Source organism: Pyrus communis, chromosome 15 (genome assembly GCF_963583255.1).
Source record: "Pyrus communis chromosome 15, drPyrComm1.1, whole genome shotgun sequence".
In the NCBI taxonomy this organism is placed as follows: domain Eukaryota; kingdom Viridiplantae; phylum Streptophyta; class Magnoliopsida; order Rosales; family Rosaceae; genus Pyrus; species Pyrus communis.
In genome coordinates, this window is record NC_084817.1 from 2712447 (window position 1) to 2728703 (window position 16257).

At 38.5% G+C, this 16257-nt stretch overlaps 3 protein-coding genes across 4 annotated transcripts; 1 reads left to right on the top strand and 2 right to left on the bottom strand.

Annotated features, from left to right (window-relative positions):
* Window positions 1-3212: 3212 nt before the first annotated feature.
* On the bottom strand, window positions 3213-6748 carry LOC137717910 (uncharacterized). The gene is made up of 9 exons (XM_068457416.1): window positions 6263-6748; window positions 5964-6167; window positions 5631-5688; window positions 5478-5540; window positions 5318-5393; window positions 4724-4836; window positions 4512-4601; window positions 4293-4424; window positions 3213-3547 (listed from the first exon to the last, which is right to left on the bottom strand). Exons 1-9 carry the CDS (start codon window positions 6616-6618, stop codon window positions 3413-3415), a joined length of 1227 nt encoding a protein of 408 aa, XP_068313517.1. The 5' UTR covers window positions 6619-6748; the 3' UTR covers window positions 3213-3412.
* Window positions 6749-7053: 305 nt separating this feature from the next.
* Window positions 7054-10870, top strand: LOC137717909 (putative disease resistance protein RGA3). Of its 2 annotated transcripts, XR_011065834.1 has the most exons (3): window positions 7054-10424; window positions 10511-10576; window positions 10818-10870. XR_011065834.1 is itself a non-coding variant. In XM_068457415.1 (2 exons), the coding sequence occupies exon 1, from the start codon at window positions 7555-7557 to the stop codon at window positions 10417-10419; it is 2865 nt and encodes a 954-aa protein (XP_068313516.1). In that variant the 5' UTR covers window positions 7054-7554; the 3' UTR covers window positions 10420-10424; window positions 10511-10606. The 2 variants fall into 2 exon arrangements, 1 of the variants encoding a protein (XP_068313516.1); XM_068457415.1 differs by lacking the exon at window positions 10818-10870 and having other exon boundaries at window positions 10511-10606.
* A 2145-nt stretch (window positions 10871-13015) lies between these two features.
* LOC137718849 (F-box only protein 13-like) lies at window positions 13016-14456 on the bottom strand. The gene has a single exon (XM_068458380.1). It carries the CDS (start codon window positions 14435-14437, stop codon window positions 13190-13192), a length of 1248 nt encoding a protein of 415 aa, XP_068314481.1. The 5' UTR covers window positions 14438-14456; the 3' UTR covers window positions 13016-13189.
* Between the last annotated feature and the right edge of the window lie 1801 nt (window positions 14457-16257).

Here is a 16257-nt window from a genome sequence, read left to right on the forward strand (position 1 = left end):
TATTAATGATAACTAAGTCAAAAGATAATATTTTTTGCACATCTCTATTAAGTAATAACCTTTCAAAACTATAAAATCGGTTGGTCCCAAAATAATGACTATATAGATGTGTTACTATCTTGAGGAGTTTATTTATATTCGATATTTTATCGTATGTATTAACTTTTGCTTTATATTTAAATCGTGTGAAATAATGGCCGAATGGTATTTAATGTGGTAAATCAAATGAAAATTGTTCATATTTACTGGACTTGGATAGCTAGCTAGCTAGGGACCTCTCATGAGATAAGAGGGTGGGAGCTGCATGCAATTGCAAGTAGCTTCTGCTGCTGCTGCTGCTGGTAGCCTCTTGAGTGACACAGTTTGCTGCAGCTGATCTCCCATTTTCATTTAACCGCCAAATTGTATGGTCACTTTCCGCTATAAGTGGGGGGTGGCGGTGGACCATAACATTTTTAATCTGTCATCAACACCAACAACCCTCTACCCTCTCTCTCTCTCTCTCTCTCTCTCTCTCTCTCTCTCTCTCTCTCTCTCTCTGTGATGAGACTGAGTCACTGAGTTACTGAGAGGCAAGGACATAAAGGCGAACGGTTAGCATAAGAAATGAAGAGAGAGAGAGAGAGTGTACCGTGTACGTGACAATGTGTTCTAGAAAGGAAAGAAAGAAGCTTGCTACTGTTATCAGAAGAAAAAAAAAAAAGCATCTAAATTCAAAGGAGTTAATTTTAGCAGTCATGGTGTCAAACCACAAGTTGCAATCAATAAAAACCAAGTAAAGCCAATCCTTAATCCTCACGCTACCGACCATAACCAGCATACGTGTGAGTATAGCCATATGCATACACACACACGTATATATGTACATATAACTATATATTAATATCATGTTCAGGATTTAGGAACATGTCTTTTGACACACGTTTTTACGGAGTCTCTTCTTAATGCACTTCAACATTAATCTAACAATCTATTTTAATGCCTTACCTCAAAAATCAAATCTATAAAAAATCATCCAAATTGAAATCATATGACCGTTGTATTAAATTTAGTGTTTTTTAGATCTCTATTCGTTCATTTTTTCCCTATAAATGAATATCTTAATGAATTTGAATTTGTCTAATTTTTTTGTAAGGATGATCTATGAATAATGTACTGAAATATCGTTGAAATACATTACGAAGTGCACATAATGAGTTGATCTTGTATGAATTGTTTATTAAACGAATAATACTCTTTTTAAACACATGACAAATTTTATTGGAAAAAAAATGTTTTTATGACTAAATTTGGTTGCATGAGAGAATCTGTCCTATTTAACGGGGTTTGCTTCACTTGTATTGACTGTTTTGTGACCACATTATCGATCATAAAGCCTGTACACTTATATTGTGGAGCCAAAGAAAAGACAAATTTAAACTACTGAATTTCAAACCGCGAGCTAGTGGTCCAGTGGTAAACGACGGATTATGAGATTTCCTTAAAACTAAAAACCCAAGGTCTCAAGTTCGAAACCCATCGCTGGTGTGGAAGCCAGACTTGTGGTCAAGGGAGGCTAAAATGCCTCTTTGAGTCTTCCTGGCCCCCGAAAAGGGTAGATAACCGTGATTTGTCACTAGTTGTCCTCCTTTAAAAAAAAAATTTAAAAAAAAAAAAAAAAACACTACTGAATTCCAAATAGTCACTAAGTGATCATAAAACGGTCAATAGGAGAACATTATTCTATCTCATTTTTTGCTATGGTTGAGCGGATCTCCTTCAGAAACTGGTCCTGTTAATAGGAGAACATTATCCTATCTCGCTTTTGGTATAGTTGAGCAAAATCTCTTTAAGAAACTAGTCCTGTATATGATCATCTTTATCTAGTTATCCACCATCAATCTTCATCGTTATCATCGTCAAAATGTTTGACAAGTTGTTCCCAAACAACAACACTTTGCCGCTTTTCTTGCAAGAAGATTGAGATGAATTTTTATGATCTATCTAGCTGAACACAAATTTTCATTTTTGTTTTTCTGAGTCAACTAAATGTGGTCATACAACCATTACGGGTGGCTTAGTAGTTAATGATGAATCCAGGTCCGTATTCACATGATACGTTTTGGGTTTAATTTTTGGCATGGAAAAATCACACGATAGTGCTTATAGGAAGATTAAAACACATTTTTGAGTCTTCTCATTTTCCGAAAAAATAGACTACTGTGGAGAAGCCACCTGCCGATTCCTTCAAGAGTGAAAAAAGCTTAAATGTGGGCACATGAAAGGGGTTGTTGGTGACATGCATGCAAAAGGTTTCAGAAGTTGCGTGCATAATTAATTAAAATCAAACAATGGGCTTGCCTTGCCCTCAAGTTGGAAAGATGGTCACATTAATCTTGCAAGCCACTTCTGTATATCAGGCATGATTCTTGCTGAATACCACAAAAAGAAAGAGAAGATCGTAGTCTAAATCTTATAACCATCAATGTAGTTCGACATCCTGAACTCCTTAGTTCTTGTAATTTCAATATTTCAAAATACCATTTTAGTTCTGAAACATTTCGGACAGCCACCCAAACTTGTTTCACAGTCAATCTAAAGTCTTAGATTTCCATTTTCAGGAGAAACGTTATAAACCATTTAAAAGCAGTTTTACGATATAAGTATTTTTCGTTGAATTTTTAAGCTTGAAAAAAAAAAAAAAAAAAAACTAGTGGAGCTCTGAACTTAATTAGCCATAGTAGTGTTTTCGTCGACCTGCTTCATAATGTCGTCCTAAAATTTTAAGAAGCTTATGGTGGGACATTCCTCAAAAATAGGTTTTGTGATGATTTTTGACAAAATTGATTAAAAATCGTCAGCAATAGCTCCACAATTATTGTCAAAAATGCGAATGTTGGGTTTTCTCCAAGAATATTTTATCGACAAAATAGAGAAATGTTATAAGCCCTTTAAAGAGATCACCACTTAATTGAAAATGCATTTTTGATTGAACTTTTAATTTTGAAAATGAAACATTAGGTTATAATATATTAGCGAAGCTTTGAATCTGGCTAAAATAGTCGGTTGGCCATGAAATTTACAAAGCTTTATATTGAGATAAAATGTTTCACAAAAATAGATTCGTGATGGTTTTCAGTTTTTGCCAAAATTGATTAAAAATTAAAATAAAATAAAAAAAAAAAAAGCTACATTTATGACATTTTATATACCATGTTTGTACTGCCCTGTACTAAAGAAAAAGTACAAATGCAATAAAAAATGCGATAAGTGTGACATTACTGTTGTAACAATATCAGGCCAATGCTAGTAAAAGATGAGACATTTCTCTCTTGGTGGCCCAACTAATGTATTCAAAAGTAGCATAAACTTTACATGAATTTTCTCTGAAGGACTCTAACTAACAACATGAATTCACTGAAGCCATGGCAGCTCAATCTTCAAAGCCTCTGAACCAGTCGCTTATAGTTCTCGAAAGGACTCTAACGTCATTTAGCGAAAGCGTCTTAAGACTCTGAGCAATAGCATCTGCTGGAGTGTAAACGTAACCTGCTTGCCACTTAGGTTCCTGATCAGGCCATAAAAATGAAAAGAGAAGAGATTACGACGCATGATGACCATAAACCGAAAGCTTCTAAGACAAACAAGCAGAAAGGAGATGCATAGTTCTCAACTTCTTATGATAATGCAAATTGTGTGATGCTGGAAACCTGAGATGACTGTTTCCTAATAGCTCACAGCGATATGGACATGAAGACTCCATAAGGGGTTCAAGTTAGGATATGAATGAAGATAAAAGTCAAATGTGATTTCTTGATCCGTTTCCCGGGCTCTTTGGCATGTTTTGGTGTGACTAGCAATTCGATTATCACAATTGATTCCCCTTTAACATGACATAGATTTGGGGAAGAAAAGGTCTAGTTTCGATTGGTATCATACTAGCACAAACAAGGTAAAGAACTTTAGTTAAAAGCATAAGAAGTTGCATATTTAGTGCGGAAATCTAAACCAACTTGAGTAATTAATCAACTTGACAGTTCTTACTAAAGATTATTTAATTGATCTCGACCAATTTATGTCACAAAACTAAAATATGTTCAAAAGAGTGCACCAGCATAAGCGATTTGTTGAAAGGTCAGAAAGGTTGTTTAAATTAGCTTTCAACTTTGTAAAGGAATGACCTCTAAACTTCCAGCCTCATGCAAAATTGTGGATTCCATCAAATATGGAAACAATTTTTTATGGAATCCACAACTTACAGAAGCAAAAGCATTAAAACTTTAAAACGAAATAAAGCTTAGAATTAAGTTCACCTGTACGCATGGAGTAATATGGTTACCACTTATTTCGACCTTTTCGAGTGTTCCGCCAATAGATTCCACGCGAGGCTTTAACGTCTCTTCAAGAATATCTGTCTCATCAATTGCGTCAAAATTGAACTTCACCTAAAAATGCAAATAATAGTTACACCAGAGAACAGATCATTTTCATTAATTGCATGACGATTCAGAATAGTGGGGCATCATGCGTACCAGTAGCGTGTGTTTGACATTGTACGAGCTCTTACAAAAATCACGGTTTTCAGAGGGTGTTGGCTTAAACTCTGATATCCCTTGTGCTACCTGACAGAAAGATTATGATTTTTTTTTTTTCTTCTAATTAATGAGACTAATACGCAGAAATAGTTTCCAATATTAACTGTTGCAGAATAAAGGGAACGATTTCTGCCAAGCCAACAAGATACCTCATTTAGCACTGAGGGCAACTGATCAACAAATTTAGTCACCGAACTTAGAGTTTCCTGATTGTCTGGTAGCATAGCTCCAGCTGCACCAATCAGCGCCTTCCATGCATCTCCTATATATAGGAAGTGGTGAAAAGTGGGAACGCTGTAAAGTTTCAGTACACCACCCTTGATATGGTATACCACTCAAATTGAGTAGTTCAGTTCAAAGGCATTCAAAGGATGCAATGCGGAGGCAGTTAGGAAAACATGATGATCTATGGCTTGCCACCGGGTAGCCATACATCGCAGAATAATTACGAGTTTGAATTTACAAGAAAGAACCAATACATATTGACCAAAAGAAAATGAACCAATACAGAAAAACATAAAGTATCAACACTCTCTTTCTCTCTGACTTGCATTGAAAGTATGTTAAATGTTCTGAAAGTATATCATCATTCAGGCTTTTGTAGGGTACTATGACTAGCTAACAAAGGGAAAGGAAAGCGTAATCCGATAAGTAAGCAAAAATGCAATCCATACAGAAAACTAGAGAAAAGAATAAACAGAATCATAGAAAATAAATACAATGAAAGCAAGTCAGAACGCTACCTGAGGCAGTCCTTGCCACGGAAGAAACTGGAGATGCTTCTATAATAGGCACCATTTGATTAACTAAAGGACCTAACTGCACAATCAAATCATACACGTTTACAACAATATATCCTAAACGTAAATGTACTATATGAAGCAGGGCATACAGATCGATTACCTGCTCAAAGTAAGGCACGGCCTCTGTTGCTGGTCTATTATTGTATGCTATTATCGCATTGGCCTTAGCAAAGGACAAAAATATTGCTTGTCAAACCGAATGAATTTCTCAAATCACCTAAAACGAAGGAGGACTTTCCAAAACAAACCACACCTTAGGGATTTTATCAGAGAAATAGCTCCCAGCAAGTACTTGAAGAAGGGCACCATTGCTAGAAAAAATATTCAAAACACAAATTCCAGTCACAATGCTGCCAGGATACATTGATAATTAACTTAGAAACCACTCAACTTACGATCCGTTTGACATACCTTCAGTAGAAAACAATTATTCAATAAGTGCTTTCGCTTGTTAGAAACATGTTAAAATCTTTATCAAAAATCCAAGTTCTACATAGAAAGACTTGGAAGTGCTGCGTAAAGAAGCACCTAGCAAGTGCTTTTTAGAAAGCGCTTTTATCCCTTCTGAAAAGGCTCTAAATTTTACCTATGGCCAACCGAAAACACGGGCAGTTGAGCAAGTTGGGCAGCTGATAGATTGGAATTGGGCAGTCCAGAAGCTAAGATGTTGTCCAAGCAGCCATTGAACCTGTCATACACTTGCCGGGAAGCTTGGACATGATCAAACGTCACATTGTACGGCACTGATATCACCAGAAACCCATCCTTTGCCAATAGCTCAGTTAAGTAGCTGCGACATATAATCCACATGAACTTGAAGGACTCAAATTTAAATAAAGAAAATTACAAAACCCAAAACAGCAAAGAATGAAAAACTTCGGGGACCTGTAAGTAAGTTCTGGAACAGCTCCGATGAAGGCGCCACCCAAGAACTTGATGATGGCGCGTGGCTTCTTGCCGGCGGGCGGAGGAATCACCAGACAGGAATCGGTCCAAGTGTAGGTTAACCTGCTAGTGGTGGAACTGGGACCGGCGTATCCGTTGACGGCCAGCTTCTTGGCGGAGGCCGAGGCTGAGCCGCCTGCGACCACTGCTCTGCTGCCTCTGCTACTCCCGCGAAATCCCAAGAAGGAACCATAGCCGTTGATATGGGTATGGGCGTGAAGTGGGATGTGATCGTACAGGCATCCAAATTTGGCGGCAAAGCCGGCGGAGGAGGAGAAACAGGCGGCGATTTCCATTGTCTAAAGCCCACATACTAATACACAGTTACAATATATATTTTGTGAAGTAAATCTTCATTTCTCTGTTCAAAGGTTGCGCCACGATTACAGAAAAAGCTTTGGGCTTTTGCCTCTAATTGGCTTTTTCCTCCGTCCACAATATTTAATTTAAATTATTTATATTGCAATGCAATCACGTTGTTTAGTGTCTACGGTACTTTAATAACAAAAGTAAGACTCGGAATTATTTAATTTGAACGTTAATTTGTATGCAATTGCGTATTATGTTGAAGTACAAAAATCTTTTCTGATAATGCACTAGGACAATAGCAATGTAACCGCGAATTTTGTTATAGTAATATTCACGTTATTCCTTGTCATTGCTTAAACTTTATCATGATTGTATAATCCTAAATATAATTTTGAATAAATGTAATATATCTTAAATATTATTGTTACCATATAGTGTAATAAAGTACCGTAGATTTTCCTTTTACAGAAATTTATTACTTTTAATTGAAACGTTCAAATTAAGGTACATTAATATTTTATGTATTTATCCCCTTATGTAATAATAATTGAATTAATAGTGACATTTGGTTGATGGCATCAAATGACCAAGTGCCGAGCCAAGAAAAAAAAAAAGGGTTAAAATAAATACAAATTACCAAATAATAAACAAACGCTTGTTTTTTTTATTTTATAAATGGTGGGGTCAATGAAGGCATCGAAGTTGGAGTTGGCCTCGACAGAATATAGCAGCAAACGGCAGACTACCATTCACTTTACTTGAACTTATGGACTCGGAATAATACTCCCATTTACTTTACTTGAACTTATGGACTTGGAATAATCATATAAGCTGGATGGAAGAGAGCCAACGCCACAAACCATTCTGCATTTCTTCTTCTTCATTTCTTTTTCCACTGTCAACAGATTGTGGAGGCTGAAAAAATGGTTGACGCGATCATCTCCATGCTACTGGATCGGCTGTCTTCAACAATTTACGAGTACATTGATGGAGAGGTGAAGCTTGTTTTGGACGCCAAAAAAGATGTTGAAGAATTTGCTGGCAATCTCAGAGCTATTCAAGCCGTTCTCGAAGATGCAGAGCAAAGGCAGGTCAAGGACGGCAGCGTGAGGATCTGGTTAGATCAGCTCAAAGACATATCCTTGCAGATGGTGGACGTGCTGGACGAGTGGAACACTGACATGCTGAGACAACAGGTTGAGAAGCAAGAACGAAAAGGTGAAAATGCTCATGTTCCTGAGAAGAAGAAGAAGAAGGTAACTTTCTCTGTTTTCTCTAGCTGCTTTTGTTTTCGCAAAACCAAAGAGGTGATTTTTCGCCGTGACATTGCGAGTAAGATAAAAGATCTGAATGGTAAACTAAGTAGGATCAATGAGCAAAGACAAAGGTATGGGTTTCAACACACAGAAAGAGGCATTCAAGAATTACCTGAACGACAGAAGACTTCGTCTTTTGTCGTCGTGTCAGAGGTATTTGGTCGAGAAAAGGAAAAAGACATTCTGATAACAAAGTTGTTAAGTAATGGTAGAGAAGATCGAAGGGGGCTCCTTATCATCCCTATTCTAGGGATGGGAGGAATGGGAAAAACAACTCTAGCCCAACTTGTTTATAATGCTGACAAGGTTAAAGCCTATTTTGAAAAGAGAGTGTGGGTTTGTGTCTCAGATCCTTTTGATGAGATTAAGATTGCCAAAGCTATATGCGGTGATAATGCCCCAAACTCAAATGAGTTAGATGATGCCTTGCAACATATGTCAACATCCCTCGAGGGCAAAAGGTTTCTCCTTGTCCTAGATGATGTGTGGACCCACGATCGTAAAAAGTGGGAAAATTTAAGGGCACCACTAATTCAGCATGGTGCTCATGGCAGTAGAATATTGGTGACCACACGAAAGCATGAGGTCGTTGATATGATGAGAGCAGAAAATGAAATGATCAATTTGGGAGAGTTGCGTGAAGAATATTGTTTATCAATCTTCAATCACATGGCATTTGCTAATACAGAAGTAGATGAGTCCAAGGCGTTTGAAGATATTAGTAAGGATATTGTGAAGAAATGCAAGGGCTTACCTCTTGCTGCAAAAGCTTTAGGTGGTCTCATGTACAATAAGAAAACACGGAGGGAATGGCTAGATGTCTTGAATAGTAAGATATGGGATCGAGAAGAGGTGGAGCAAGAAGTTTTTCAACCACTTTTTGTAAGTTATTATGATTTGGCCCTAGCAGTCAAATGTTGCCTTTTGTATTGTGCTTGTTTTCCTAAGGATCATGAGTTTGAGAGGGATGAGTTGATTAATCTTTGGATGGCACAAGATTATCTTAATTCAAAGGGGAATAAAGATGAGGGAGAAGTTGGTCAAGCAATTTTTGATAACTTAGTAGCACGGTCTTTTTTTCAAGATTTGAAGAAAGACAATGTTAGTGGTAAAATTACCCATTGCAAAATGCATGATATCATTCATGATTTTGTGCAATCTCTCACCAAGGACGAATGTTTGATCACTGAGGATGTTGACAGTGAAATAGAGGGTTTGGGTGTAAAGGTTCGTTATTTGACCTTAACCTTTAGGTCAAAACATGGTGAGTCGCTGCCACTCCCACCTTCTAATGCATATTACAATTACAAAAACCTACGTTCACTCTCATATTTTGGTTCATCCATTGCTAAGATAGACTCAAACTTTATTCTACAATTGAAATGTCTTAGGACATTAAATTTGAGTCGTTGTGGCATAAGTGAAGTCCCAAAGGAAATTGGTGAATTGATACATTTGAGGCATATTGATTTGTCACAGAATTATGATTTGAAGATCTTGCCGGACAGTATCTGTGAGTTGTACAATTTGTATACCTTGCGCCTTGATTGGTGTCTGTCACTTGAAAAACTACCTGATAACATGGGAAAGTTGATTAGCTTAAAGCACCTGTATGTTCAGTATTGTCGTAAGCTGGAGTACTTGCCAAAAGGAATTCTCAGATTAAAAAAATTGAAAAGAATTGATGAGTGTGTTGTGGTTTGTGGTGAGGATGAAGACAGAGCAGCATTACAAATGGGAGATCTGGGAGTCTTGAACCTTGAGGGCAGTCTCATCATAAAATTGAAGGGGAATGTGAAAGATGAGAGAGAGCTTGAGAAAGCACAGTTGTGGCACATGAAGAAACTCTTTCATCTCGTAATTGATTCTGAGGATGTTCAATACAAGCAGACAAGAAGCACTGTAGAAATACTGAATGCCTTGCGACTGCACGAGAATCTGGAATCCTTAGATATTTTTTATCATTCGGGCACCACCTGCCCCAATTGGATGATGTCTTTGCACAACTTAAGAATCGTCCTTCTGTATGAATGGAGTGAATGCAAGTTTTTGCCTCCTCTTGGGAAATTGCCCTACCTTGAAAAGCTGACTCTAAGTTCTATGGAGAAGCTGAAAAAGATTGGTGGTGAATTTTTGGGAATAGTTGACTCAGATGAAACGTCATTGACATCATCATCATTTTTTCCAAAGTTAAAACAACTCAGCATCTACTGGATGTCAGCGTTGGAAGAGTGGGAAGTAGGCGTGGAAGGGTGGAACAAAGAGGATTCTGAAATTTCAATCATGCCATGCCTTTCCTCTTTAGAAATTTGTTCCTGTAAAGGCATAAAAACACTGCCAGACTTCCTCTGCAAATCAAAGCTGCAGGATCTTTTCATTTTTGATTGTCCGAGTCTTTCAGAGCGCTGTAAACATGGCAGTGGAGAGGAGTGGCCCAAGATTTCTCACATCCCAAACATCAAAATCTCATAATACAGGTAATTGAGCTCTATCTATCTTATTTACACAAGTATGTCTGCTATCATCATATTTGTTTAATTTTCTTATTTTTCTTCTTCGAAAGATACGAGTAATGTGGATCAACTGGTGATTTGCGAGCTAGGCATACATATTAATCTTCTTTTAAAAGGTAATTGTCTTCCTTTACATATTTCAAGGATTATTTAACTTTAGCTGCTCATTTCTAATTTCTTTGTGGAACGACTGAGTGAAAGTAGTGATATCAATAAACCATCTAGGAAACATATCATGCGTTCATCTTACTGATTTATGAAGCACTTTTTAGTAACTGTTCATACGTACGTACCAAATTCGATATCAAATTTGCACGGCGCATAATTTTCTTATCTTAGTTGCTCAAGTTTTCGCAGAAAATAGTAAGACTTGAGCAAAGGTGAGCCAAATGAAAGAGCACCAGTTGAGGTCACCTTCAGGTTTCTCATGTGTTGTTGGGCTTTAATATACATTATTTGGTTGTTTCTTAGGAAAATTAAATTCTAGGACAATGTCATAGAGATGTTGCTGAATCGGTAATTTACCTATCGTTTCGGGATTCTGTAGATCCTAAAAGCGTGATGTCGACCATCAACATACCACTACTGAAGCTTCCCCACAAATTTTGATCTTCTTCACCGAAGCCATGAGAACTTGCAGGCATTGGAAAGCGATTCCTCAAAGCATTCCTCTGCTGACTCCTCATTGCTTGGACCTGCGCTTAATGATCCTTCATGGCCATTTTTCAACAGGTCAAATACAATCATGTGAACAGGGAAGCTAACTGCATTTCGCATAGACGGAGTTTGGTTTGAGGAGCTTACATGATTGTACATCTCCTTGTAAAGGATAGTCATACTATGTACCTTGATTCGGAAAAGACGACGGCTGCGGGGGGTCCTTTTCCTGATGAACGACCTGTCGTGCCTCATCGATGCAAGCGAGCAAATGGGCCACCTCGGAAGGGTCGGAAACGAGGGAATGGGAGAGCTGAAAGCGGGCGAGTCCGGCGGCCCAGAAACCAGGGGAGGTGTACCGGGCCTTCAACACGGTGGCAACCCGGCAAACGACGCCGTAGTACAGTTTCTGCAGCGACGGAGAAGCGGAGGAGTAGTGGTCCCGGAGCAGGGAATTAAGAGCGGCGACGGCGTCCTCGAACTTCTGCTTCTTGGAAACGTCCTTGGGGAGCTCCTCCAATCAATCGCTGCTCTAATTTCTTTTCGTCTTTGAATTTGACTTCCATTTTCAGATTCGGGTTAAATCGGTTTGTATCGTATCAGATTTTTTATTTTTCTGCGTTTTTGGTTTCGGATTTTTCTTATATTTCTGGAGTTTGGCTTGGCGAGGAGAGGAGGTCACCGTTGGGAGACGAAGGTGGGAATCGGATCGCCTGCGCGCCGTCTCACATTCCAACCGTCATTCCACGTCACTGCGTTACCAGTTCCCACGCCTCCTCATTACTCCATTAACGACACCTTTATCAACGTCGTTTGTTTTACACGTGGTCACTTGCGTGGGTTGCCTGGTGGGTAGGATAAGTGGTAGGGTTGGGTTCATCTAATTCAATGTTTTTTTTTTTTTTTTTTAAGTACATCGATATTTTTTACATTAAAGAAAAAGAGAGTTTGGTTAAGCTATATAATGAACAACCTAATTTAATATCGAATTCACCAACCACGAGATTCGAACCTAAGTAAGACCTCACACTTCCAAATGAAGAGGAATACGATCAGACCATAGTACTGAATGACTAATTCAATGTTTGACACTCAAAAAGTTATCACATGTAGCAAGTTGTTTATGGTTTTTTTTTTTTTTCTCTCTTTCTTTTCACGTTATTTTATTTGAATTCGTTTGGTTTTCATTCCTGTTAACACAAGATCCTTGTAAACCCATTAGAATATGTAGTTGTTTTTGTGCCCAATAGATGGGTTAGAGAGAGCCCACGAAAAGATGAGAGGACCAAGTTATTAGGCTTGCAAGCTAATCCAAGGAATCTATATGATAGAACACCACCACAAGAACGAAGACGACCGCTCATAGCCCTAAATTTTCTACCGATTAGGAGAGACGAGCGTAAAACTTAAATTATTTTCTGACCGCTCAAGTCGGTTGGCAGACTTGACAACTTTCTGGCATAGAGCTTTAAAGATAGGTCTAGCTAAACCTCAACTTGCAAACATACGTATCCATGAAGAGACATAAATGCGATCAAGTCTAGCACTTGAGTAAAATGCTTTTCAACCAGTATCTAATGAGCATTGTGTTCATGATGCTTTTCCGATTTATTTTTTATTTTTTGTGCTTTTATGTTTTGGGTTTTGGGTTTTTTTTATGTTTTGAGTTTTTCTTTTGTCCTTCATTAGCTACCTTATTTGAGTTCGTTTCGGTATGCACCATGATGCAGATTCAATCCCACCAATTCCTCTCCCCCCTAACAATTAACAATCAAATCCACTAACATATCGATCTACTAAAATAAATAAGCAAAAAGGGTGAGGAGAAACATTTCCCTTATTTAACAAGAGAGAATCAACTAGAACATGAGTTACAAAGCCAATAAATGGAAGTCTATTACATTGATCTACCTCATCAATCTATAATCAATTTTCGATTGTACAATAAAATCAGAGCCAATTTTCCACTTGGCTTTAAAACAATGCAATACAGAACAATACAATGTAAGACACAAATGCTAAAAGAATAAGAAGCAAAAAATAAAATAAAATCCCAAAACACAATGTTCAAATCACATAGAAGCCTCAATCCTTGGCTCAAATGAGAAGGCAGACAAGAACTTGATGGCTTCACCATCCACAAAACATTTGGGCAATTCAATCCAATCATTGGCAGTCAAGTCACACAGAACACAGCTCGAAATCTCGGTAGAGCTTAAGCAGATCAGTATCTGGTCACCAGCCCCTACGCAGTTTATGTCCACATTCTTGCCATACCACTCGTGTGACATCGCCGGAGGCATTGCTGCGATTTGTTGCCACGATCGAGCTTCCTCATTGTAGCACCACACCCTGAGGCTCGCGCTTTCGAAGAATTCTGAGAGAAGAACCACCAGCATTCTGCCTCCGCATTCTACCAAGTCAATGGAGTACTCGAAGAAGACCGGGAGTAACCTGGGGTACTCCGAGAAGCACTTGGTGGTCAGGTTGCAGGCTACAACGGAGCCTGATGAGCTGAGGAAATGGAGTGTCTCCTCGCCATTTTTGGTAGTGATGACGGATGAGTATTGCTTGGATGGGCTTCTTTGCATGTTGGTTGCCACTACATTTCCAGCTTTGCTAAGGAAGTAAACGGCACTGTCATCGTTTGAGTCTGATTCTGTAGAATCATCATCGTCAAAGTTTTTACGCAAGGCGGTCTCTTCTTCCCAGCAGGCAGTGCTTGAGTTATACACTCGAAAGGACAGTTTTGGAAACTCGCCGAAGACTACAACAAGCTTGTAAGAGCGCTGATCATACTTGGGATATGAGCTCATCACAATGGCATGGAATGTGAGATTTCGTAGGGATGGATCCAGCGGAGGGTGTTCGTTGCAAACTCCTGTCACGGGGTTGGATACAATGAAGTTGCCCTGTGAATTGCGGAAACAGATCAAGCCACCAGAGGCTGAAACAGGCATGGAATTGCGGTTGGAGTTCATCTGGAGGAGAGGTGGATGATTGAGTTTCTTCCAGCTTCTTTCAGAGGAGTCAAAGACAATTGATCGATTGAGAAGGGGATCGACCATGAAAAACCATGGATCCCGAGAGGGTATCTGAGAGCAGGCAAGCTTAAAACTGGGAGAAGATGCAACTGATTTCCATCTTTTGCACACCAACGTAAGGCGGAAGAAGGCAGATGTTGGTAGTCTTGACAGCACCCTTTCGAGAAGGTCTTCATTAAGCTCATCCATACCAAAGGTGCTTGAAATGCAATCATCTTGCTCTAGGGATTTTCTCTTCCGATTCATCGTAAAAGCTGGGCAAATGTTGTGCTCCATGGACTAGAAATTCGTAAGAACACAACTGCAGTAACAAAAAGGTATCGAAGTGTTACTTGTGAATTTATATAAATGCCCATCAGATAGAAACCAAAGAAACAAAATGCTCAAATCAAGCATACAAAGAATGTAATGGGAATATGGCTCAAACATTCATTAAAAGACTCCGGTACTTCAAAAATCTACGGAATGTTTTTCTAAACTACTTCATGGCTCGTTTGGGACTGCTTCTATAAAGGGCACTTATGCTCATAAGCACTTCTGGTAGAAGTGCTTCAACGACCCAGATGCGTTTTTAAGTGTTTTCTGCCAAATGTAGTCAAAAGCGCAATTTAGCCATCTCAGCCCCTATCCTTCCGTTTCTAATTCCTATCTGCCGGTTATCTTATTAATCAAACAATTCGTATGGCAGCGAAGAAGTTGAAAACCAATCTAATCTATCGAAGAAAGAATCCGACTCTCTTTCGAGAGTGAGACTGAAGAAAAATCCGAGGATGGCAAATCACAGGACAGTCAAAAGCACTAAGAAACAGGTATGAACTGAGATTGTTGAAGCAAAAAAGGCTTAAAATTTGAAACCATCCATGAGAAAAAGCATGTTTAGAGGCTCAAAAGTTCCAGAATTGGAAGATATAAGTTAAATTTTCACAGCCAAAAGATGAAATTGGACCGTTGGTATGTCCAGAAGTAACAGATCTCGAGACAAAGTCATATTATTCGCCAAATCACAGTAGAAGAATCCTAGGACTTGGAGTTACTAGAAACAACGTTGTACCCATCAGTCAAAATGTCACATTTAGACAGATTAACAGCTAAAATTCAAGAAAAACGAGGCAGACTTTGAACAACAAGATGACAAAAGGAGAAGATGAACAGAGAGAGAAAATGTACCTTTTCCTGCTGCGGCTGCTTCAGCGGCGATGCTGCTGCTTCAACGGTGGCGCTGCCGTGAGGTATGAGTGGAGGAGGACAGTGAGAGTGATGAAGTGAGGCTGGTGGGTTTTGTCTCTGTCTTTAAATTGGGCAGCGTTTGGGAGAAAAGATTAAAGGAAAGAAAGGAAGGGAGAAAAAGAGCTATGAAGGAAGGTGTGAAGCTTCCTGGGAAGCTCTTTTTGTAGGGGTTGACAACCAAGAACATACACAAACACACGAGGGGTTGGTTGGTGGTTGGTTTTTCTTTCTTTTCAGCCCAATATTTATAAAACAAGAGAGAGAGAGAGAGAGAGAGAGGGAGGGAGTAGTTGACTCCCTGCTCTAACACCTCTTGGCTTTGGATTCCTAAGCCCCAAACAAAAATTGTTGCACTTAGCAGTGTTTGATTAGTCGGATGACTTGAGATACAAGCACGGTGACATTGTAGTTATAGGTAATATATAACAATGTATGTTTGACTTAAAATAGAAGTAAATTATGACGAGAATGCATGTATTAGTGTGTAATTAACTTACATACAGTTAAATTTCATTGTGATGATGTCTATGTCAGTCAAGCGTTAGTACACACTAAGGTGGAGCTAAGAATTTATATAGGAGTTAGCTAAATTTTTTTATCTTGTATGGAGTGAAATTTAGTCGTTAAGAATAGGCTAAATTTATATTTTGTGCAATATTAAACTGAATTACCGTAACATGCTTTTTTAACACCAAATTTTTTCATCTTTAAAAACTTGGAGAGGATTAAAACGCAAAATAATCATTAGCTGGCTCCGCTCTTGATATACACAAAACAATAAGTAATTAGCTTAAAGTATTGTTACAATAAATATAAATAATACATAATAATGTCTCTAATTTGAAATACCAAAACAGCATCGTCGTTCG

Bases quoted from the DNA above. Each gene is read 5' to 3' on its own strand.
- LOC137718849 (XM_068458380.1), bottom strand. From the start codon at position 14,437: ATGGAGCACAACATTTGCCCAGCTTTTACGATGAATCGGAAGAGAAAA.
- LOC137717910 (XM_068457416.1), bottom strand. From the start codon at position 6,618: ATGGAAATCGCCGCCTGTTTCTCCTCCTCCGCCGGCTTTGCCGCCAAA. The intron at 5,689-5,963 runs GTAAAATTTAGA...TATTTTTTCTAG, and splicing joins GTGTTTTCGGTTGGCCATAG to CAATGGTGCCCTTCTTCAAG. The intron at 4,425-4,511 runs GTACGCATGATG...TTGCATTTTTAG, and splicing joins ATGTCAAACACACGCTACTG to GTGAAGTTCAATTTTGACGC.
- LOC137717909 (XM_068457415.1), top strand. From the start codon at position 7,555: ATGGTTGACGCGATCATCTCCATGCTACTGGATCGGCTGTCTTCAACA.